A 24987-nucleotide genomic window follows, 5' to 3' on the forward strand; every position below is an offset into this window, starting at 1 on the left:
GCAACTTTTGTTGTCAGGGACAACAAAAAAATGTGTTTACCAATACAATGACAGTAAGAGGAGGGCCAAGGAGAATCTCCATCCTTCATTAGATGTGGTGAGGAACTTCACTACTGAGGGTAAGGTTGCCCAGGGAAGTGGTGGGTGAAAGGGTGAGGTAGTACTTAGAGACATTGTTTAGTAGGCAGTATTGGTGGTAGGTGGCCAGTTGGGCCAGATGATCTTAGAGGTCTTTTCCAACCTTAATGATTCTATGATTCTATGAACTTAACTTATCCTTTGGCTGCTTGTCCAGGACAACCTGCAGACTCAGCTCCTGACTGTGTCTGTTTCCTCAACAGGGCGAGAAGGGCCGAGCTGGTGACCCTGGGCTCCCTGGCCCGAAGGTTTGTATTTTCCATGAGTTGGAGACCACTCTTTGTTTCCTTTCCTTCTTCCCTGTGCCAGCTGTGTGCAGCCCTTTCCCTATGATATTTTGGAGTTTTACAGTCTGAGATGTAGATAGCAATCACACCTTCAGTCAGACTTTCACCAGGAACTTGCCCTTTGGAAAAGGGGATGATGCACTTAATGACAGTGACCACATCAGGAAACATGAGGGTTTAATGACAATGCCATGTGAACACTGCTTTCCTCTTACTGCTGGAGCCCCCAGTCAGAGCTGTACTGGCCTGGCCCTCGGCCACACACAGCTGGCTGCTTGGGGCAGGGATGTTCCTGAGCTATTCAGAGGCCAGCAGAGGGAAGGACACTGGCTAAGCTTGTTCTGAGCCCTGTCCCTCTGAGCCAGCAGCTTGGCAAGTGAAATTAGAGAGATGGAATGAGATGTGATTTTGTTTTTCCTTGCACTCAGGGAGAGAAGGGAAATGGTGAGAATGCCTTGGTGGGAGGCAAAGGGGAACCTGGTCCTCCTGGTCTGCCCGGTCCCCCTGGACCAAAGGTAAGCAGTTTACCCTTGAGTTTGTTCTTTTGGCACTGGGTGGTGGAGAAAGGTATTGGAGTGTGAAGTCATGGGTGGAGACTGGGGTTAACTGAGGAGGTGTGACACACCGGGGTGCAGTTCTTCCTCCTGGGAAAGCAAAGCCAGCAGTGGAGTTGCACCCTGTCCATGCAATTCAGACCAATCCATTTATTTTTCTCTCAGGGAGAAGCTGGTGACGTTGGTGCTGCAGGATCACGGGGGGAAAAGGTACAGAGGGCTTGTGGGCACCCCAGCTCTGGGTTTGGTATCGCAAAAATATTCCTGTGTGTTAAAAACTTAGCAGAAATGAAGCATTTTAAAACTGAGCTGTTTAGGGTGAAGGTGAAAAGCATAAGGTTAAGCAGAGGAACAGACTTGGCCACCACTTGCTTAGTGACTGTACCGATGTTAACGGAGCAGGCTGACCTGATCCCTCAGAACCAGCTCTTCCAGCAGCAGCTGCTGGTGAAGCACACTGAATCTCTGGTGTGCCAGAGAGTATGTCAAGCTGGCCCGGGGAACAGGTGTACCTCCAGGTATTTTGCAAGCGTACTTTCTCAGAAGAAAAACCTACAGAGCTCCTTTGTGGTGTTACTGAATTATTGCAGGTTACGTGCAAGGCTTTCTATTCCAACCTAGTTGGAAGCTGTTTTAGAGGACTTGTAGAGTGCAGTGGTTGCTGGAGTTCAAGCAGCTGAAGTGATGGGTATTGCTAACAGCATCCTCTTGTTACAGGGAGAACGTGGTGCACCGGGAGAGCAGGGACCCATGGGGCCAAGGGTAGGTATCTCTTCACTGGTCCTTTTGAATAGTTTTGGCCCTTCAAAGAGATTTAAGGGTAGTGGGACCACACTGATGGTCTAGCTTGGGCCTTTGCTTTCTCAATATTCTCACCATTGCTCAAAGGGCTTACAAGCTGGGTAGTGGTTAACTTTGCAAGCCCTTTCTCCATATCTTCATCAGAAAATACTGCTCCTTCAGGGGAGAAGACCTCCTAACCTCGTCAGGGTGAATGCTTATTTGTAGGAGGAGGCGGTCTGGGTACACAGTCTGAATTCAGGCCCTTGGCATACCTGCAAATGAAAATGCAAATCTGACAGTGGACACAGTTCCTGGATTCTGGCCTCAGCTTCACCATATACCAGACTTGTAAACTCTGACGGTGATGGCATGATAACATGGAGGTCATCTGGCTACAGCTCTATAGTGTTCCCTCTATAAAATACGCTTTTAAGAGCTTTGTTCAAGAAATGAAAAACTGGAACCTTGTGAAACAGATCCCTCTCTGAGGCTCCCATTTTTTTAGGGTGACCCCCATAGCTCCCAGGCGACACTGTGGGAAGGGCGATCCCAAAGCTCTGACTGAAGGTTGGATTTTTTGCAGGGCCCCAAAGGAGAGCCTGGAAAGGATGAAATGATGGACTATGATGGTAACATCAGTGAAGCTCTCCAGGTGAGCAACTGTCCTGCTATCCATGAGGTGACTGTTTGGTTTCCTAGAAGATGCAGAAAACCCAGCACAGTGTAAATCTTCCTCAGCACTAACAGCAAAGAAAAATATTTGGTTATTCTACAGCACCCTTAGTCCCACAGTTCCCTGTGTACTGTTCTGATAAATATCTGTGTATCTTACTGAAGTGAGAAATTAAGTCTGGCAGACAGTAGCAAGGCCATGGGAATCCCCCAAAGAGTGGTCTGGGCCTTAGGGTAGACTGGTGAACAAAAACACTGCAAAGCCTCCTCAGAGGTGTGTGCTTTGAGCAGTTGTGCCCAGCTTTGGGTTAGTCTGGGTTCACTTGGGGAAAAAAATGTGATGATGGTAGGGAGAAATTGCTGCATCGCTCCATGTGACTCAGAGCTGTTTTTTGACTTCATTTCATAGGGTCTTATGAAACAAGGTCTGGGAAGAAGCTTTGTTTTCAAATGACTGTTACCCTTTCTCTATTTCTCCACTTTCTTTTTCTTGTAGGAAATACGAACCTTGGCCTTGATGGTGAGTTCCTAGCTTCACTGTGTGGCTCTAAGTGATTAGCCATATGTTCATCCTAAGCAGATACCTGCACCATTTTTGCACAGCTAAGGTCTGTTTAGCAATTGCTGTTGGGGCAGTGTTGACAGCTGAAGGAAGAGCTCATCTTACCATTTGATCTTGGCACTTGAATTATGATCAGGCCCTTTATTTCTCTAAGAGGTAACATCCCCTGCTCAGAAGGGGTAGGGAAGAGTAAGGAGGGCTGACTGACACAAAGAAAACTCATTGGCAGGAAAATGGGTGTAAGCATCTAGGCTGAGCTGCTGCCTTGGTCTCCTTAAAGCAATAATTACCAGGAGCGATGATAAAATCTGTTTATAAATATTAGTGCCACTTAGCTCTGCTTAAGCTGCACGTGGGATCTAAGAAGCATAGTGTCTCATATTGTCTCTATTAATCTAAAAATATATATTTGTAGGTGGGAAGGGAAAATCCTTGTTAAGTTCATCTCAGTTCTAAGAGTGAAGAGCTGTAGTCATTTTTTTGTTTTCTTCCATGAGAAAGTAGAGGAATGCATAAGTATCTATAACTCTTCTTTGGATTTGGGCTGTAGCTTAGTCAGGTCTCTGTATTGCTTTGTTTCCCAAGCAAATACAATTTTAGGAATCTCCAGGAAAATTCCCCTTAAACACAGAAGAGCTCTTTGGTTACAAAACGCAAAAATAAAAGCCCTGATGATATTTTGAAAATGAGTTTTACTTTATCTAGGGACCGCCAGGACTTCCAGGTGTGGCTGGACCTCCAGGGCCACCAGGACAGAAGGTACTGCAGAGATAGGGGAAGAATTCACAATTGTCCCTCCCCAGTGCTCCTCTTCTTCCCAGTCAGCGCTGTCAGGCCACATCCTGCCAGGCTCTGTTCCTCCTCAGCCAAAATATCCTGAATCCCTTTTCCCACAGTGATAAGGCATTATCTCAGAGATGAAGGATCCTTCCTACTCACCCTCCCCCTTAAGAAACGTCTTATGGGAATTGGTCTCTGCAGGGATGGTGTTAGTTGGAGACTGTTACAGTGGTGGGGCCACGAACTGTCATTCTGGGTACACAAGGCTGCTTTTAAATGGCCAAAGTAACAATTTTGTGTTTCAGGGTGAAATTGGCTTACCGGGTCCTCCAGGCCATGATGGAGAAAAGGTAAGACAAGCTACCTCTGTGGATTGTTTTATCCTTCAGTAGCCTTAATTGGAGCTAATTTGCACTGATACTTATGCATGGTTGCTTTTCCACTTGGAGGTGGGAGAGGGAAGTGGTTTGGCTCCACAGAAATGAGCATGAGTGGCTTATCAGAGTATTAGCTTCTGTGGAACAGTTGAAATGGCAGGGCAAGCCTACTTCTTTTTTCCCTTTTTTTCCTCCTGTTGTGATTCTCCCAGTTGTGTTACTGTGAGTGGACGAGCAGCAGAGGCCCTGAGCTAGGGAGTCACTCTGCAGGGCTAACATTTCTCTTACCTGTCAGACTCACTTACTGAGTGGATTTCTTTTAGGGACCACGAGGCAAGCCAGGAGAAATGGGACCTCCTGGACCTCATGGACTGCCAGGAAGGGATGGACCACCTGGAATAAAGGGAGAGCCAGGCCAGATTGGGGTCACAGGAGAAAAGGGGGATAAAGGAGAGCCAGGACAAGCAGGCTCACCGGTGAGTACATTGGAGCCCCTCAGCAGTGTTCTGTTCTTGTGGCTCTTCAGGTTATGGGCAGAGCTGTGGGATAACTTGGAGCCCCTAAGCAATGGAGGCAGAGTGCCCAATCTCCTAGCTTGAGCCTGTCACAACTTCTGCACCCCAACACTAGTCAAGAGGGTTTTTTGCAGTGAGTTTTTGCCTCTCTGCAGGATTACTAGGATAAAGCTCTTGCAGTAACAACAGCTAGCTGTTGGAGTGATTTCTAGCATGTACCCCAGCAAACTGCCTAACCACAAGCAGAACTTGGAGGCAGGAAAGCAGTCCTCCATTGCCATTCTGGGGAATGGCACATCCACAGTGACAAGAGGGTGTTTCAGGCACGTTACTGTCTGGTTTCAGTACTAGCAAAGCCCTGTCTTTCCCTGTGTACCTGATAGCTGTCTGGGTTTTCCATTGTATTCTTGGAACGCACAGGGCACAACTCATTTCTGGCAATGATATCTGTAATACTGGCAAAAGGTCTTGCAAAAAGCTGCAAATCTTTCTTGATTCATAGGGTCTTGATGGCCCCACTGGAGAGAAAGGAGAACGAGGTGACCAAGGGATGCCAGGACCACCAGGATTGCCGGGTCCCATTGGACTTCCAGGATTGACAGTAAGAGTGAAAAAGACAGGCTGACCTTTCCTGCTCAGTGAAGAAAAAACAGTACAGAGCAACACGCATTTCCCAAAGTGCAGTATATCTCAGGATCCTTTGACCATCCTATCCCTTGGAGCTAGGTGCTTCGGCATCAGCAGACATCTGTCAGGTCTCTGGCAGCAGGCAGGCAGGCAGCCAGCCGAGCATCAGCTCCCACTGCTCTCTGGAGGTGCTGGGCTCTGGCAGCTGCCTGCAGAGCCTGTACAGCTAAGTCAGCTCACACCTAGTTTACTGTCAGCATGAGGCTGCTGCTAAGCAGCTCGTTGTGCCTCCCTTCCTGGGAGGCTGTAGTGCAGTGGAGATGTCAGGCTGCTGTTGAGGAAAGGCAGGCAGAGTCCCATGCTCCCCTTACACAGCCCCAGGACACTGCTTCCAGAGACCTCCTGTTTTGTAAGGTTGTCATCTTTGGAAGCAGAGGTGCTGAAGAGACATAGGTGAACTGTTAGTGAAATACGTGGTATACTCTCACTCCTCCTTTTGGGCACTGTTGCTTCTCAGCATGTGGGTGGCTGACACGTGGCTTCTGATGGAGTGAGGCTCCAGAAGGCAGCTGGCGGTGACAGGCTGTGTTGTTGTGTGCAGGGAGAGAAGGGTCAGCCTGGGGAGCGTGGAGACAAAGGAAATCCAGGAGAATCGGTAGGTCACCTGTCTCATTTCCTTTCTGCAGTAGGGGAGGGATGGCTTTGGCAGCAGTGTTGCTGAAGGCCAGCACATCCCACCCTCTTATGATACATCCCACAAACTTTATCTTGTGGGACTGAATTGCCAGAATTGCTGGCCATCTTTAGCTCCTGATGCCCTACTTTTCTTCTACATAAGAACAATCTAGCTCACGAGCAATCAATAATGAGTGCCCAAGGAAGAACAGAAGACAATGGGAAGCATAACAATTACTTTCCTCAACATTTGTGGGGAAGGATTTAAAAAAAAAAAATAAAAAAATACCTGCCTGGACCTAGATATTTTCAATAGATGAAAATGAATTTGCCCCTTCTCTCCTCAAAGCTCACTGAACTTCCATAATGCCCTGCAGTGAGGAGTCCCTGAGGCTATCGGTACTCGTGTGTATAGAGCCAGCTACCTTCCTTCCTATGCTTTGAAACAGCCAGCTGCAGTAACAGTGGGAGACTAGCGGAAGTGTATTTTTTTTTCTGTAAAAATATCACTGCTTTCCTTTCTCCTAAATCTCTGCAACTGCTGCAATAACTCTTTCCAGCATCCTGCTTCTGCTGCTTGGCCACTATGTCCTGGATCGCTGTCGCTTCTGAATGCAGTCCTCTGGGACAGTCCAGGTTTCCAAGCCTGGCGGAGCTCGGCTGCTCCACGTGCCCTGTCTCCCCCCATGAGCAGTTCCCCTTCACACGCTGAGGCCAGCAGCTTGACACTGACTTATCTTGCATTGCTTTCTAGATGTCTGGTCCCCCTGGACCTCAAGGCCCACCAGGACCTCCAGTAAGTGTTGTTATTTACCTGAGAAGAGAGGCACTGGGAGTGTGAATGAGGTGAAAGTGGCTGGGGAGGATTTGGGGTGCAGAAAACTGCCAGAAACACTGCAGCATTGAAGTAGCAGTGCACTTAATGTCACTTCCAGAACTACCTCTGGGGTAGGTCAGAGCTACGATGGGCTGGGAAGTTAAGGGGTGGGAGGATAGATTAGACTAAGATGAAAGGGAAGGTAGTAGTGAGATGGAATGGGCAGGATTAAAGGGATCAAGTGCAAAAATGGTCTTAATAGCAAGCCTGGCCTGCTGCCAGGTTGTTCTTGGCGTGAGCCTCCTCACTGCCAGATGAGAACAGTACGTGAAATGTCCTTTACACAAATAAAGAGGCCTTTGGGCTAAGCATTTGTGCCCTCAGTGTGTCAGGAAATGAAAGCTTTATGTTGCCCAGTGAACTGGCATGCCTGGGTTTTAAGGCACACCCTTAAGTGTTGCTCATATCTCGTTTCATACAGGGTCTTCAGGGCCTCCCAGGACCGAAGGTAAGGCTGACAAATTTTGAATCCTGGAATTTTGCTAGAGTTGTCCAAAGTGCCAGAATTCCTCCCAGCAACAGCTTCCTAGCTTTCAAAGTTCTTGTTCTTCCATATTGGTAAGAGAACAAAACTGTCTGTATACTATCCTGAGGGGAATGGATTTGCAGCATCCATTCAGAAAAGTGGTCATTTTCTCCTGTTCTCAGCTGGAGAAGTGGGAAGCTCTGGCCCTTGGAAGTCTTCCCATGAGAACATAGCTGAAATCTTTGTCTGAAGGGTAAAGGTCTGTACAGCGAGATGGACAACCTGCCATACAATCCGAAGTAACTGAGCTCCATTTTAAAATTAGCCAGGTTCGATTTGCTGTACATCCTGCTGTAATGCCATTCAAGAACTTCACTGTTCGCAGGGATTTTAAGCTTTCTCATCTCCATCTACGTGTGCTTATGCTTAATCTGTTCTACTGGTTTGCAGGTGCAAAGAAAAGGGAAAGTCTGTTTTTAAAAAGATTTTTACTTACTTCAAAGCTTATAGACACTGCTCATTCCCTTCCAGTGAACCTACAGTTTAAAATTCAAAGCCACCCTATCAGATCATTGCTGGGTACTTGCATTTATCTGACACTCCCTGCAAGAGCAGGGAGAACAATACAGGAGGAAGTTCAGCTCCCCTTTGACCATCTTTAATTATCCTCTGGACCTGACTGTCCTCTTACTGGCATTGATTAGAACACATCAATTTGACTGATGCTGGTTTTCTTCTGACTGAACCAAGAATTGGGCTAAAGCGCAGCTCTTTCTTTGCTGCCTCTCGCATTCTCTGCTGCTTTGTTGCTCATGGAATGAAGGATTGTTTGTTATATAAGTGTTGTCACGGTGGATTTATTTTCTCCATCCTTCCTTTAGGGGGAAGCAGGGATTGATGGAATGAAAGGAGAGAAGGGTGTCCAGGGTGAAAAAGGAGACAGAGGACCACTGGGATTACCCGTAAGTATCCAGGAAGCAGGCAGTGCTTTACAAGCCAAACTGGTATCAGCCGTAAAAAGATCCCTCGGTAGGAGACGCACGCAGGGATTTGATATGTAAAGTCAGAGAAAGAGATGGTCTATAAATAACTGTGCATTTGCTTCTTAAACTCACAAAGCCTCCATTTCTGTACAGAACCTGTGATCCTTTTAGCGATCCTTTTAGTTCTTCCTGCTTCTGGCAGCTTTGGGAAAAGCTGTAGCTTTCCCATAGGTCATTTGCAACCTCTGTTGCTGGTCTTGCCCCATTTCCCTGAAGCACAAAGATGTGCAGAAATGAAAAGGAGACACCTTCCCAACAGTTTGTCTCCTGGGCAGGCTTTGTACAAAAGCGTGGTGTTTCTGAAAGCATCCAACCCTTGCCGTCCAATACTTGCCTATCACTTCTGCAATGGAATTGATGCTTTCCCCGATGCAGGAGGGGCATCCTGTGTTCCCTGCTGTACATGAATTCAATATTAGAGTAGTACTAGTGCACTGCTTAGCTTACAAGGAGGGATTTTGGCAGAACAGTAAAACTACATGAGTTTCAGATACAAACCTGAGAATTTTGCAAAGAAAAGCTCACAGATCACATCTGCTGAAGGCCTCTTCACCTGGTGTCTGAGACTCATCTGTTGATAATGGGTTAGCGGTAACTTCATCCTACTCAGTTGCTCTACCAGTCCCCAGATTCTCTCCTCATGTGAATGCACTGATGGTAAAGCACACCCTCTCCCTTCACTGAATGGTACTGCCTGGAAACAAGCACGGCAAAGAGCGCATCTCGTGCTTTATGATCTTGTTATCCGCTTTTGTTTGATCACCCAAAGATGACTTAGGCTGAAATGTGCACGTCTTTGTAAAATGTTTTCCTTTTTCAGTTGTATTTATAACAGTTACCTTCCTGCCCCTGGTGCACTTCGCATCTGACTGTAGGCACCTCACTGAGCTCATAAGGTGTGTTTTTGCCATGGGCTCCATGCATGGCTGTTGGGGAGAAAGTGATGCTTTCAAGAAGGCTCTAATCCAAAGGGCAGTGAAGCCAGGAGAAGTAAAACCTCAGTCCCCATTCTGCCCTGAGAAATGCAGATGGGAGCTTTCTGTGCAAAAACAGTTATTCTCTAAAGTCTGTGCATTACCAGGACGGGGAAAGGAGGTCCTTGTGGCTGTCTGAGCAGAAGACACCCCAGGAGTTACCCTGCATCGAACCCCATCAGCCATCAGGGCCCCATGCCTGCATTCCTGCTTTTTGGTCTTTTGACCTCTGTAGTCCAGCAGCGTCAAAGCCCCTCTGACTCACAAGTGTTCCTGAGCTGTGGAGTGGAGAAGGCTGTCTCAGAAATGTTCTCGTTGAAATGTTCTGATGGACCAATGATAGCAGCTGGCCAACTAAGCCCTGAACAAAACAACTGCTAGGTTTTATGCACGAGAAAATTAAGGGCAACCCAGTCCTGCCACAAAGGCAGTGCAGGTTTCAGCTGTCACATTGTCCTTGTCTGCAACAGAACAGCTTCTTTGTCAGAGGTTTTCTTGATGGCACAGAAAGAGGGGAAATTTACATTCTGAGGGGGTTCCAAACGTTGCAAGTCAATATTACATGTATTCAGTGTTTCTGTGTTTTTGTTGGTTTGCTTGTAAGCACCATCACCTGTCCTTGAGATCTTAGCTTTTGTTGATTGCAAGCATATGTTTGTCTGGAGTCACTGCTTCACTCACCTCTCCCTTCCCCTCTCCTTTCCCCCCTCACCCTCTTCCCCTTTCCTCCTGCCTTGTTTTTGTTCACCTTCCCCCATCTGTTCAGGGTGCTTCAGGTTTAGACGGCAGGCCTGGACCACCGGTGAGTTCCATTTTCTCCATTGCCCTATGTTCCTCTCCCCCGTACTGTGACTTGTCTCGTCTTTTCCACCAGTCTTGTTTACATCGAAAATAACCTTGTTTTCTCCAAAGCAGGTTGGGGGGGGGGGGAGGATTAAACTTAAGGGTGAGAAGTGATAAGTCACACACTTGTCTCTTTTAATATTGTGAGTCTGTAGGCATCATAGCCTACTTGTTCCACTTCATCTCAATAACAAGACAAATTCTGCATGGTTCCATGACACTTGGTTCTCCTGTCTGCTTTGTTGTGAGGGATCTCCATCCTGTCATTCTTCACAGTCGCCTTGCTTGCAGCCTTTTCACAACACCAGCTGTTGCCACTGTGTGACAGAAGTACATGCTGTAGAGTTAGGAAGGTGAATGCCTCACTATGCAATATACTGCACGGGACAGATCTGAAGGCTGTGCTTTATCTAGGCTGCAGAATGTGGTCTGGAAGAGTTGAAGCAGGCCCTTCAACAGACATTGCTCCAAAACAAGTTTCATAGGTGTCTTTCAACTTGCACGACTGGCTGCAAACTCTTGTTTTTGCCAACTCAGCTGACACTGGGGGGAAGGAAGTGATAGAAAGGAAAGAAAGTCACTTACTATATTTCTAAATAGCCTTTATTCTGCTACAGCTTTCAGCCTTGTCTGTGACAGATGGGAGAGAAAAATCCCCATCGTGGCAGTAATAGAAATGCTTACTGTAACAACCGTTAAGGCATAGCTTCAAAATTAGAACATGACGCTCTGTGAGATGGTGCTGCTGCAGTTCCCATGCATGCTCTTCAGATGGCGTGCAAGAACTTCTTCAAACCCATCACCACCATCACTGAAAGCTGTAGTGGTGCTAGATGCCTTTAAACACTGGACTGTCCTTCTCAGCTGTGCTTTTTCCTGAAGGAGCAGCAGCGTCTCTTAGCTTTAATGAAGCCTTACAATAGGAATGACCTGATGCGTTTTCCTTCCTGCAACTACAGGGTACTCCAGGACCAATTGGGGTTTCGGGACCAGCAGGACCAAAAGGAGAAAGGGTGAGTTTGATTCAAAACTGAGCAACGCTTCGTAACTTCTTTGAAGATACGACAGCTCCTTAAAATGGAGAAGCTCTGTGTCTTTCTAGGAGCTGGATTTTTTCTCTCTTTGTGCAGGAAAAACCCACAGTTGGCATCTTTGACTTCTGTCTTTTTCTTGGGGATATAGGTGCTTTAAAACATGTCTTTTACATTTCCTCTGTAGTATTTTGTTAGTTGTTGTTGTGCTGCCTGTTCATACTGAATGGGCGTGTAACAGTTTCTACCCTTCTGACTCAATTTCAGGGTAGTAAAGGAGATCCTGGAGTTGTAGGACCAATGGGACCAGCAGGACTTCCTGTAAGTATGGGAGTACTATTTGTTATCTACAAGTGCCTGTTTCCTTGTGGTCAATAGCTTAAGTTGCTGCTACAAATAGCATTTGCAATTTCAGCTAGGTTAGGTGTTAAATAACCAAAGTTAAGAGCTTAAATATCCTATGGGAGCAAAAGAAAGAGCTGAGTAGTTTCAGAGCAGTCATTCAGAATGAAGCAGATGAAGCTGAAGGGAACAGTTAACTTACCATAGTCCTCAAACTACCAGAAGAAGCTGTGTGAGACTTCCAAGATTTGTATCTTAGTCCAGAATCACAGAATTGTAGGGGGTGGAAGGGACCTTTGGAAATCATGAAGTCCAACCCCCTGCTAAAGCAGGTTCCTTACAGTAGGTTACACAGGTAGGCATCCAGCTGTATGCACTGGGAAGGCTGTGTCTTTTCATCACAGTGACAAAAATTGCCTTCAGTGAAGTTAATTCTCTGTTCTTTCAGCTCGTCTTGTTTCTGTCTTAGAGAAGAAGCAGTAGTGTTTTAGCCTGGATGATCTAATGGAGGTGGGAAGGAAGTCGTCTACAGGAAATATTGGATCTTACCATTTCGTAATTGATATAGACAGAACGGACAAACTCTTGGGCACAAATTCTTCTCTTTGAGTGGGCATACAATTTTAATTTCTATTTTTGTGTTGATGTATTTCAGGGTTTACAAGGTCTGCCTGGTGACAAAGGAATCCGGGTAAGTTACCAAGCAAATTTTGTCCTTTTCACAGTGGTTACTGTCTGGGCAATGTAAAGATAGCTAGCATGTAATTCCATCTGCTAGTCCTTCACATTAATCACTTTACGTACCTGTATTTTAGAAGGTGATACCTGTAGTTTGTGTCATCCTCTCGGACATCACGATATATCTCTCTGAAAGATACAGGATAGATTTTCTAATGTTTCACTGTTGTCATAACTCAGTTGTCACTGAAGCATAGGCCTTCATGTGTAATAGAGTTAAGCCAACATGTCACACTTTAGGAAATCCCACTCTCTGTTTTGTGATGTACGTCGGGATTCCCATGAGATCTAAGTGAGATGCAGCTGCTAAATCTTATTATGTTACTTCTGAATTCGCACTGAAGTGTGAAAAAGAAGGTTGACCTCAAGAAAATGATTCTCCAGAGAATTTGGAATAGAGAAACTCGGAGATGATAAATTCACGTACATTAAAGAATTGGACAGGAAGTCTTCTCAGCCTGTCCTGAGTGGATGTGGTGAAGAGTTGGGTCAAAGCCAGTAATGCGAATGGCTGCTCTTCTGCCTCAACACCAATGTTCTAAAAGGATAGCCAAGCATGCATAGAAGCTCCTCTTCCATTCAGTTCTCAATGACATGAGTTCTTTGTTTGTAAAGGCCCCGAACTTTTCTGATTAAAAACAGAAAAAAGACCAATAGTTGAATATAATTTATATTTAGAAATGTAAATGACTTCTGGATTACGGTTTTAAGATTACAATTGTGTGAATATATCAAGCAGTTTCATATAGTACATATATATGTATTTATGCATGTACTCACACATATGCGTGCATACTCTCTTCATAAGACTCTGGTATCACCTAAATTTACCTGACATGTAATGTTTTATAGTGCATATGCCCATGCAGTGATTTCATTATGTGAATTTGCTTTTCATACATAGTGATGTTCTCAGTTCTTATCTGCAGTGTATTTCTGATCTTCCTCTGCATTGAATGAGCAGTTCTGAAAAGCAGTAGCCAATTGGCATCTTAAACTAGGGGAGAAAGGTCCACATTTTCTGGGAGATCCAAAGTTCTCCCCTTTTTTAATTATTCCATTTCTGGCTTTGCTTCTTAACTTCCTCCTTATTAAGATGTATGATGTTTTGTTTTATGTGGCTTCTAAACAGATAATAGCCATAACAGAATTCCTAGACTTCTTCAGTTGGTTTTTCACTGGGTTTTTCACTGGCTGTGGATAAGCTAGTAGGATTTCCCTGAGCTCTCAGCTGTATTGTCTGAATGCCTCCATCCCTTCTGAAGTCATTGCAGACATCTTACGAGCACCATTTAGGAGAGCTTGACCCAGTGCTTGTTCCCTAGGATTTGCTCTGCTGCCTGGTATGCCCAGCTGAGTGCCAGTTTTCCCTCAATGGGACGCAGCTTCTGTGCCAGAACCTCCTCAGAAGTGAGGGGCAATCTCCTCCAAATTAACTGCTGGCAAAACTGTGACAGTTCAGCTAGGAGACCTCAGAATGAATGAGAAGAAAGCTGTGAAGTTAAAGAGAAGGAAGCGCTCTGACTTGACCTGTTCTAAAGGGGGTGAGACCAGGGATACCACACCTGGCTTTTTGGAAGTGGGAGATGTGCTCCTTTGGGAAACCTCACTTTATTTTCTTTTCTGGACAGCTGCAGTATGCATGGCACTTTCATATGAAGCTTTTCAGCATTGAGCATGTTAAAAATTGAGAATCAACTCTGTTAAGCTTCCAAGCAGTTTGCCAAAACCCTCCGTGCACCCTCTTAGTTCCTTTAGGCCAAGCAGTGCTTTTTAAACCCCAGCAGCCCTCCTGCTGCCTGCTGTTCAGTGCCTGGTACACGTAGAGCCAGTAAGGTGGCACCAGCTTACAATGGGAGTAGACAGCCCTTCAGAAAACCCAGCTGAAAAAGCGTCAACCCTATCTTTTGCTACCCAGCTGATATCTTTGCCATTGTTCTAATGCCTGAATTTTTTTCTCATGTGTGTATGTGTGTCTTCCTCGCTCCTACAGGTCCACCTTTGTCCCCTTTATCCCTTCCTCCTCTTCCGCCTTTCTTCCTGGTTCCTTCCTCCTCCCTCCAGAGCAACCCATGCTGCATTTTCCTGGATCATTCTCTGTTCCAGTGCTTGGTTCTGGGTGATTCCGTCTCGTTGCTTCTGCTCTCCCATCCATTTCTCCTGCCAGCTTTGAGTTTAACACATTTTAAAGAAGAAACAATAGCCTGTGCTGTCTGATATTATCCCTAAATTCCTTTAACCTTCCCCACAAAGACCCTACATTCAATTCCCTGTGCAGCAGCCCCTTTCCCTGTTGATGCTCAGCAGCTGTGGTAATTTCCTCAGTTATACAGAAAGATTTGCTGTTGATATGACCAGCAAATACCTGTGTAACACCCAGCCTTGGCTGACCTGCTGTGGGGAGGACATATTGTCCCTCATTGAAGAGGGGCCACAGGACATCCTCTTGGCCACAGCTGTGGCTGGTTTTCATTGACCCACCGCTTCCCCTTCCAGGAGAACAAGGCTCCTCTTTGGTTATGTTGGTGGCTTTTTTCTCCTTCTAAAATGTTCCCATGGATGAGAATTTCTTTCTGAATGAGAATGCAGAGTAGTGTGAAAAAATAACATCAGCACAGGGAGCCTGGGCCAGCAATGCCTCGTAAGCACAGCAGAAGATTCTGATTGGGCTCTGCCTCAAGGCTTGTCCCACAGAGCACTGCTGCCCATGAAAGCCACCCCCAGCACCAGCTGGAGACTGAGAGCAAGTGGCATGCAGTGTATAGAGGAGGTTGTCCCATCCTCTCTTCCCACTGACATATGAGAAGCCCAGGGAAGTTGTCATCCCAACAGTGCAGTTCTCTGCTGCCACTGTGGCACTCCACCTTCCTTTGATGCAGTGCCTGCATCGTCTGTCAGTGTGGGATTTTAGTACTGGCTTTCATGTTTGTACAGCTTAGGAAAGGTTAGTGGTACCATACATCATTCTTCACTTAGCATCTCGAAGGTTTCTCTTCTTTTAAAATGTTTCCTACATGTTCATCATTTTTAAACTATCGCTGACATTTGTTTGAAATGGATGATCCTAAAGCTTTTGTGTATTCTTTTTTTCTTGGACTAAACTGTTATTTACAGGGGGAGAGGGGCAAGAAAGGCTCTAGAGGGTCTAAAGGGGATAAGGGAGACCAAGGAGCGCCTGGATTAGATGCACCCTGTCCGTTGGTATGTTCTGTTTTATCAAATGTATTGTTTTAAGATGTGTTGGTGGGGAAGAAAGGACCTCCTTTGTGCTAGCTATGGTTCTTCTTTGGACGCATTCAGTGTCATCATGTCTACATAAGAGCAAAACTGGTTTTGTTGTAACAGCCAGTCAATGTGATTGCCTGAGAATGACACAGGGCACTTGAGCCGCATTACCCAGACAGGAAGCACATCTCAGTTATTTTCAATGGAATATGTTTCTGCCAAGATACACTGTCTATAAATCTAGATGAATAAATATATGAGTATATATACATTTTCATCTAAACTCATGCATTGCAGTGAACGTGCTGCCAGAAATGACCATAAATCCCAGGAATGCTCGTGCGTTGTCCTTCTAGAAATTCACATGCTGGAATTTCCAGTGAAGATACGAAGAACGGATGATTTGAAAACAGATGAGATACCGTTCCCATCATCTCCAGTTTAACTCAGTTACACTGATTTGTAGATGGCAGAAAAACAGGCAGCAGATCACACAGATGAACTGAAACAGAGTACAGTCCCGTGTGTGTTCTGGGTATGCAGCAGAGTGCCCTGTGACAGTCCCAGTGCAGGACTGTGCCTGTCCTCCGGTGCCATGGAGGTGACTGGCATCAACTGAAATAACGATAGTGGTTGATTTCATAAACAGGGTCTCCGAGGTTTTAAAGGCGAGAAGGGTGAGCCGGGGTTACCCGGGCTGGACGGGCTGGATGCCCCATGCCCATTGGTATGGTGTACCTTCCCTTTCCTGCATGTTTGTTTGCTTTTATATCTTGGTTGTTACTTTCTGATGCCTCCATGTAGTTGCACGCCCTAGAGACGTATGACAGCTCCTTCCTCACCTCTCTCTATCCCACCTCCCTCACATCGCTGTTGTCAGAAACAGTCTTTTCCCTTCTTCCTATGATTCACAGCTGCTGCCAGTGTTACTTTATGGCATGAGGAAAAATGCAACAGGAGTGAGAATTTAAATGCTGCTTCAGTTCTCACTTTGCCTTCACTCTGAGAACTTCTGTTAGACTAACACGTGAAGGGTACCTCTGCACTAGCTTGGCTTCCGAGCCAAGGAGCTGCAATGCTTACATCCTTCATTAACTCTAAGTGCTTGTGTGTGGTTAGCAGTTTGACACTGCTCTGTGTTACTTAGTCACCCTGAATATTGACTGGAAAAATACAGCTATTAGTGTCCCATGTGAGATGTTACTAGGCACTTATCTCCCTCAGCTCCCAACAGATAATTCCTGTTTGTGACTCTTCCCTGAAATGAAAATGGCACCCACAGCATCCAAAAACTTGAACTAGGAATTACCTATTTCCCCATATCTGTCTCATTCTAATATTAGAAAGTGATCATTGTATTAGTTATTTAACCCAACTACTGTAGCACTAAAGGTATTCGGGGACACTTAACCTCAACTGATTTCTAAGTATCTCATTGAAGAACACCAATTTATTCATTCATGGAGATCATTTGTGGACATGCTGCATTCAGGTGAGGTTGTTGCCCCTCCAGCTGTCTGCACCACTCTGTAATACCCTGAGACTTGTGCTCTCCTACCCTTCCCGCCCCCATTTAGCATGGCTAGGTTTGCTTGAGGATGATCTTCCCAAACCTTACGTTCACTTAAAGACGTTTGCTTTCATTTGCAAGAGATGTGATATCAGTTCCTTCAACTAGCTGGAAAAATGTATCCCAAGGAAAAACTCAATACCATATTTAGCAGGGCTTTCTGGTTTCCTGGGGAAATTAGCCCTGGAGTTGCCATTATGAAAGCCTCCATTACTTGGCCTTTGTGAACTGCTAGCATTAGTGTTCCTTCCAGCACTCCCTCCTCAGTATGCTGCCATTATATCTTCATAGCAGCATGATGACTACTTGCAAAGCCTCTGTTTTGGCAGTGGAAATCTGCCACTCTGTCAATTCCAGGTAGTACAGAGCAAATCCCAGAAGTGAAATCATACCTGCAAAGGAACAAAAGCCATGTGTTTCACCTCCCACTGCCAACAGCCGGAATCCCTACAGGGCAAGTTTGGGCCGAATACAGCACCTAATTTCACAGGTGCCAGGGATTCTGCCTGTGCCCCCACAGACTGCCTTTTGTTTGTCTCTGCTTTTCATGGCCACATTACAATGCACACCTCTTCACACCTATTTTTGTTAAGGAAACTTGACAGAAAATCTGGTGAAATACAGATGCTGCTATTTTTATTTGCACATACAGCATACTGGCATGCAAACTAGCTTGAGAACATGAGTAAGCATGGGTTTTGATCCAGCTTGGTTAAAAGCTTAGCATCCTGATGACGCATTCACGTGCATAGCTTATAGAGGCCATGAACTAATGATTTACACATCTGATACGTGGATGGAGATACTTGATACTAATAAGCATGTCCCATTTCCATTCTCTGTAAATTAGCCTGCAACAAACACTTCCTTATGACCCTGGTCTTCCTTTGATCCCTACACTATAACTCTGCCTTCCCATTCCTTCATGCACCTAACTTTCCATTTCCTCCTGCAACGCACTGCACCAGTCACTCCTATCACCACCAGAGTACCAATGGGAATGCCACACGTTACCCAGTAATTAATTTATCTAAAGTTCAGGATTTCCCCATAGTGGGAGGAGAGGGGGATGAAACTATACCACAAGGGGGACCCTAGTCCAAAAAATACATCCAGAAAGCAATATGGTTGCAGCATCATGACACTATCGGTTCATGAGTCTCTTGGAAACATCTTTCTGATAGGTAGTTTTTGTCCCAATATGCTATTGTGCATTTGCTTTTCTATTTGTTTTGTTTTGTTCCCTTCTCAAGTGGGATGATGTACTTTCTCATGAGGTACTTGAGGAAGTGAGAACTGAGTCATTTGACTGAAGAAATGTGCCTGCCTGGCTCTTTGTACAATCTCACTGCCTGCAGTTGGGTTCTCCTGGGGGACAGAAACAGCCCCAGAGCTTGACATGCACACACAAGAAGTATTTGACTTCAGTGTTGCAGGTGTAGCTCCTTGGGCCTGACTTTTCAGCAGTTCATCTCCTGCTCAAGAGTACATTATTATCAACATTTGGTTCCAGTTTTCTCATGTTACGTGCTAATTAATGGCAGTAATTCACGAAAGCATTTCCTAGCTGCTTAGTCTCACATATTTTAGTAGCAAAGTCCTTGAAGTATCCAACCTTCAACTTAGAAAAATAATAAAATTGCATCCTGACCTTATAGTCCAAGGTTTCGGAGTTGCAGAGTTGAGGGGGTATTTTATAGAAATCTCACTGAGTTTATTGAGGCAAAAAACATAAAACCAACCATTCAAGGAGCCAGATGAGTTCCTGGAGCAGGAGCCTCTCAGAGGCAGGAGGGGACAGCTGAGCAGTCTACCATGTGATAAATCAAACTTTTCAATACAGGGCCGGAAGGAGATGGAATTTTTTTCCAGGCCCTCCTCAGGAGCCAGAGTTAGCACTACCCCTGGGGTTTGGCTTGCCTTGCTATGCCAGGAGTGATAACCTACCTCAGTGCTATATAGCCAGGCCTAGGATATAGACCTGCCATCTTGTGTTCTCCATGGCCAACCTCCTGCTATACTTCCCTAGCTGAACAGGACCTCCTCTGTTCCTCTCCTTCCCTAAGGGAAGCCTGATTAAGCACCCTCATTGGAGAAATGTGCACAAGCTTATGGTATGAGCCTGCAGGCAGCCCCTCCAGCCCCAGCCTTGCTTCCAGCTAAGCTGAGCCACAAGCCTGGGTCACTGCAAGGGCGTGAGGAATATCTGTGTGACTATTCCTCCAACGCTGGTTCAGACTGTTTGTTGCAGCTGTAATAGTGAACCCATTTCTTCTTTCCTCATTCTTTGCACTGTTTTCTGTGCCCTAAACTGCTATTTCATTCATGCTTCTGCAGGGAGAAGACGGCCTTCCGGTTCAAGGCTGCTGGAATAAGGTAAAACAATCTTGAAAATGGGGCTGTGTTGAGTTGGCAATGCATGCGGCCTGGCTGAGAGCAGCAGAGGTGTGGAGGCATGCATGGGTTTTCCAGGACCATACCTCTGAGAAGCAGGAAGCAAAACTCTCCTTTGTTTTACACCAGTGTTCAGTTTTATGGGTCAAAAAAGGAGAGAATTGTATTCCCTGTGGCTGAGGAACTGTCACTAACGTTTGTTTATCTTCTCTTTTGCAGTGATTGTTCTAACCCTGGACTGGCCTGTGTGTGTTATTGTACATAGGATATTTATTTTTATACAGCATTCTTCTCTGAAATGCTCAAAGTTATGCATTTTTACAAATTATCAAGAAGCTGCCTATTTTTTGTACAGGAAATACTAGATCTCCCTTCATCCCCGTTTGTCAGTTCTCTGTGTATGTCTTCATTATACTTGTTTTGTCATGGAGTACAGCTGTAATATTTACATGATATGTGTGTGCACATGATGGATATAGGAACTTAATAAATTATTGCATTAAAAGTGCCCGAAGGAACTGCCCTGTATACCTTCTAAAGCAATTTTCCTTTTTTCAAGCTGGAATCATTCAAGACTATTTCAAAGTACGATGTGTTTTTATTAAAGAGAAACGTTCACGGGTTTTTGTTGATTTAATTAAGGTATTCCTGGGAAAACACGCAGTATAATGGGAACTTAGAGATTCCCTGACTCATGATTGTGGAGCAAGATGATGTTTCATGAGCAGATTCAGACAGCCAAGTGCAACCCACCACAGTTCCTCAGGGCAGCCCAGTGCCCGTGCAGGAAAGGGATCCCCTCAAAGGCCATAGTGGGTGTCTCTTGCCTCTGGCCTTAGCAGTTACTTTCCTGGATTGACTCCCATGACAATAAATCCAGGATTTTAAGAATATTCCTGAATCACAGGCCTGCAACTACCTTAATTAAAGCTTTATTTAAAATCAAACATATGGCAGAATACCTCGATGATATCCTAATGAATATTCATTAGATAAACCAATCCACACGGCTCTTTTAATGTTAACCAAAGTTGCATGGAAATTTGCAGTGTATCACTGTAATTTGCATCTGTACATCTTAACAATCCTCCTTGTCCTACCTTTGTTAATGTCTAAAGCCTAAATTACCCATCAAGAAAATCATCACACTAAATGAATATCACAACATGCTCAGGATGTTAGCAGAAGCGTGGAAACCTGAATTCAGTTTCATCTAAAAAGCAGCAGAGTTTCTACTGTCCTGAGTCCTTTGCTCCCTGCCCCACAGCTCCCCACTTGGATTGCCCTGGGGGTCAGAAACTCTCTGTTACGTTCATTATTTTTACAAATGTGTCCTTGCCTTGTATGCCAACATTGTCCTTCGGATGAAACTCTTCCATGCACAGTGAGATGCTCAAGGTGCTGGAAAAGAAGGAAGGCAAACTGCAGAACACTGACAGATTCTTGTTTTCTCGGTACTGTATCCCATTAACGTAACAAGAGCAGTACTTATTTAAGCATGGATGCCACAGGGCTCTGATGTTTTGATGACACACCTGTTGAGCACAAAGCAATAAAACCCCAACCAGCTGGCAGGATTGGTTTGGAAAGGTGATAGCAGCAGCTGCAGTGAATGTCTTATCTGGTCTTAGAACACTGGGCCCATAAGGTAGGTAGTTTGAATGCTTCACTACTTTCTAAAAATGCTGGCTATAGTTCATTCTCAAAAACATACAGGTCCATAGAAGAAACTGCTGGTAACTCTTGTTCCCTTTGATGTCTGTCATGTATTTTTATTTTGTAACTGTTGCTTGTGGTTGTACTGCATGGGACTGCCTTTGCTTGGATTTGTCCTGTCTAAGAGTAAAAGAAACAGTGGTGTTGTCTTAATGTAGCTGCTTGCCTATCACAAAGGTAGGAAAACGGTGATATGCCTGGTGGTTGCTGCTGACCACAGCTTTGTTGTGTATTTTGAACTGAAGCAGATAAGTGTTTCAGACTGCACGAATATGAGGGGCTGTGGGAATAAAAACCACCCACTGTGGATAAATTAGAGGTTGTGAATCAGAGTGCAGTTGTGCCGACCCAAATATAAGTGCCTCACATTTCTGGAACACCCCCAAAGAGCAGAAGCTGGGTTTGTACTGTGCCAAATGCAACGGTTCCGTTTCTGGATCCCTGCCTGCTAAAATCTGTAGCTAGGTTGTTGTCACTGTTGTTTGCTGTTAGCTCTAACTGGCCGTTTTCATGTGCAATCCTTTGTCTGCCACTTCAAGGGACAAACTCCTTGGCTGATAGCCAAAAAGTGAGACGAGTCTGAGGGTGGAGAAGCTTGGGAAATGTCAGGAAAAAATAAATAAAAAAAGGCAAGAAGGACCTTCCTGAAGATTTGCTGCGATGCTTTGCAAGTTACCTCCCTGGAGCCTCGGAAGAGTTCTTCAACTGCACGCCAGGAGGCTGTGCCTGGATAATGGCTGGTGGGACTGCAGGAGCTCAGCGTGACAATGCTTTTTGCTTTGCTTCCTGCCTTCTCCCAGAGGCCAGTGGCAGAGCTGGAAAATGACACTATTTGTATATATATTTTTTCCTTTGGTCCTTTTCACTTCAGTGGTGTTATTATTGTGGTCAGACTCTTCAGATGAAGAGTCAGGCTCATGTCCCAGCAATCACTGTATAAACGAGTGCAAGACGGACAGTATTTCAGTGGGGGGATCCTTTGATCCAGGAAAGAAATCCTCTTGAACAGTTGTCTTCAGAAAAGACAGTCAGGCCCCATGTGTTCAGTTTGGAGTGCTGCTCTGAGAGGACATGAGGAAACCTTTTCCTACCATCTCTGGTTACCAGATGACAAACTTCCACCTATACCTTTGATGATTCCATCTTTAGCTTTTTCATCACACACCACCTTCTCCTGGTAAAGCAGAAAGGAGCTAAGCCTTTTGCTGAGAAGGGAAAGCCATGCTGGATTTTCAGGGCATGAAGTACCTTGTCAGAGAAAGAACATGAGAAGTATGGACAACAGAGTTTCACTGAACAGTTCCTTTGCTTTCTGTACTTTGCTTCCTGGCGGTATTTTGTCTGGAGCCATCAAGAAATACACTGTTCTGCTGTCCCACTGAGGCCCTTCTGGTGGGTACCTCTCCACAGGTGTACTTACAGATGGAAATGAATGACTGCAAGGGTTGACTCCCATAGTGGCGTGTTCTAATAGATTCAAGTTAAGGAAATAATGATTTGGCAAGGTGCTGCGGGGTGCCAAGAACGCTTCCCGGCCACTGGAAGGTCAGGACATCCAGCTGGGGACACTTCATACCAACCAGCTTCCCTGGGGATTCAGTTCCCACTGCTGAAGGTTAAATTCCATTTGCATGTACCCTAGTATTTTTCCACCAGACCTCTTGCAATATGTTAAAAAACTGAAGTTAATTACTGCAGACGTATATTGCAGACATGACTTGTAACATTTCTACTCCATTGAGTATGTTGGGAATCCAATTTATCCAAGCATTAAAACACATATTTAACTTTGTGTGTGTGATTCCCATTGGCCTAAAAGCTACTGCTTGCATATTTAAGTACTCTGGTGAATCAGGGCCATTCTTACAGCTAATAATGTTATCTGAGCCATTAGACAGAACTAAATCATAAACCACTCCCATCTCTTCAGAGAGAAAGAGCTGATTTCAAGTTCACAGTGATCTGTTTTAAAGCTGAGGAAGCCCCATAAGCAGTAACCTTCATTCAAATAGCCTTTGTCAGTTCAGCTGGAATAGTCCTGCCCTTCTGATATCCCATGGGCACCTCTTCTCACCATTGCACAGAAAGTATACTTGTAATGTAACTTAAGAGTTAACAAGCCCTACTTCTAGTTGCAATTTTTTATCTTTACACCTAAGAGATTTATTCCATACATGCAGCAGTAAGGGAATACGTTGTTTCTGTTAGGAACCAGGCTGATGAAAGGGTTACTCTATTTTATTTGTAGTTCTTATTTTTATGGGCTTTTTTCAAGGGGGGGGGGGGGGGGGGGGGGGGGGGCTGGGGGGGGAGAAGGGGAGAACCCGACCAGAACTGCAGGCGGTAGGTGTGCATTTTTTCTTCTTCTTCTGTGTTTTTTTTTTTTTTTTAATGAAAACAATTATGTATATAGTTTGATAACATTGCTTCTACGTTTCTTTTTATTAATGGTATTTTTGGAGCCATGTGTTGGCTCTTTTCTAGTGTTTCCTTTTAAACATATTTTTAATGGGCTTCTGGAATAAGTTTGTAGAAGTTCCTGACCCAAAGTGTCCTGAGGACATTCCTGTTGTGTTGTTGTTTTTTTTTTCTCCCTAAGTTCAACAGTAAGATGGTGCTTTCCATAGGCAAACCAATTTTCAGCAGGGATGAATGTATCCCTGCAGGCCGTGCCTAGGGACCAGGTGCCAGTGACCTCTCCCAGACGAAATGATATCTCTGGAACTCTACACCTAGAGAATGTATAAGGGCTATGTGACAGGCCAGCTGATTAAAAATGGTCTCTCCTGTTCTTAAGTGGTCTGTCATAACAAAACGAGTCTGGCAAGAGTCACTGTGTCCTCTTCAGTAGCATTCTACAGCCTAAAATCTCCCTGACTCAGCCAAGAAGCTCTGAACCAGCAATTAAAGACACTTTCTTGAGAACTGCACGCTCCTGGTAGTTACCTACTACATTATTGCTAATGTTTTCCCCTCTAAACCCAGCAGTTTACTTCCTCTTGAGCTTGTCTTTGGGCTTTGCTTCATGCTGAGCATACTCAATGGGATGATGCTCTGCTGGACGAGGGCCACCATTTCTTCTACACGTTTTGTTTCTCCTTTTGCCATGTATTGCTTGCAGTTGTTCACGGCCCAGGCAAAAGGGGTATTTTCTCTTCTGCATATTTTAGAAACCCTCAATTTGCCGCATTTTGATCATTCTTCCACTCGCTTTTATTTATTTATCCTTCCTGCCTTCTTGTAGCCCTTTGTTGTCAAAACAGAACATGAATTAAGACTATAGATGTTAGTTTTGGGAGTTGACTGTAAAGCTTCTACTGTTTAAAACGCTAAGTGGGAAGGCCAGTTTAGCTTTATAGTTTTCCTATGATTGTTTGCTTGTTGAAGTTATCAAATAAATGCTTTTTATCAAACAGCAAGAATTAGTCAGGATATTGGAGGTTTTTTTGGTTTTGTTTTGTTTTTGTTTTTTTGGTCATTTGCTTAAGAAAATCCTGCTAGACTCAAGTTTAGTAGGTTAAATGTTGGTGATCGGTGTGAGAGGATCTTGTATTCTTGCTTTCTCTTGGCTGTGTTTGCCAATCCATTGTTCCCAGCAGGGGTTTGCTGGGAGCGTGAAATTCCATTTTGTGATAATTCCATTGTTTTCTCACAATATTGTTTCAAAATATTTCTTCAGTAAATCTCCCGTTCTGCTCTCCTGCAAAGATTTGCTTTTAGCCTGATGTTGCATGCAAGCGACAGAGCCACAGACCGAGCAGCTTCACCCTTCTGGAGAGTCTTGTAGAGAAAGCACGC

The 24987-nt window shown here is 44.9% G+C and overlaps 1 protein-coding gene across 23 annotated transcripts in view; it reads left to right on the plus strand.

Moving 5' to 3' along the window:
- COL13A1 (collagen type XIII alpha 1 chain) overlaps positions 1 to 19981 on the plus strand; it is a 77911-nt gene extending 57930 nt beyond the window's left edge. For 12 of the 23 annotated variants that reach the window (XM_040703194.2, XM_040703193.2, XM_040703201.2 and 9 more), the window contains 22 exons: positions 342 to 386; positions 854 to 940; positions 1145 to 1189; positions 1697 to 1741; positions 2346 to 2414; positions 2931 to 2954; positions 3702 to 3755; positions 4082 to 4126; positions 4477 to 4629; positions 5171 to 5269; positions 5897 to 5950; positions 6725 to 6766; positions 7269 to 7295; positions 8195 to 8275; positions 10097 to 10132; positions 11133 to 11186; positions 11472 to 11525; positions 12202 to 12237; positions 15399 to 15485; positions 16159 to 16236; positions 19417 to 19455; positions 19693 to 19981. In XM_040703194.2, coding sequence (XP_040559128.1) covers positions 342 to 386; positions 854 to 940; positions 1145 to 1189; positions 1697 to 1741; positions 2346 to 2414; positions 2931 to 2954; positions 3702 to 3755; positions 4082 to 4126; positions 4477 to 4629; positions 5171 to 5269; positions 5897 to 5950; positions 6725 to 6766; positions 7269 to 7295; positions 8195 to 8275; positions 10097 to 10132; positions 11133 to 11186; positions 11472 to 11525; positions 12202 to 12237; positions 15399 to 15485; positions 16159 to 16236; positions 19417 to 19455; positions 19693 to 19695 — 1257 coding nt within the window. In that variant the 3' untranslated portion in view covers positions 19696 to 19981. The other 11 variants (XM_040703203.2, XM_015278724.4, XM_040703197.2 and 8 more) reach the window with 11 other exon arrangements.
- The last annotated feature ends 5006 nt before the right edge of the window (positions 19982 to 24987 follow it).

Source organism: Gallus gallus, chromosome 6 (genome assembly GCF_016699485.2).
Source record: "Gallus gallus isolate bGalGal1 chromosome 6, bGalGal1.mat.broiler.GRCg7b, whole genome shotgun sequence".
Taxonomy (NCBI): domain Eukaryota; kingdom Metazoa; phylum Chordata; class Aves; order Galliformes; family Phasianidae; genus Gallus; species Gallus gallus.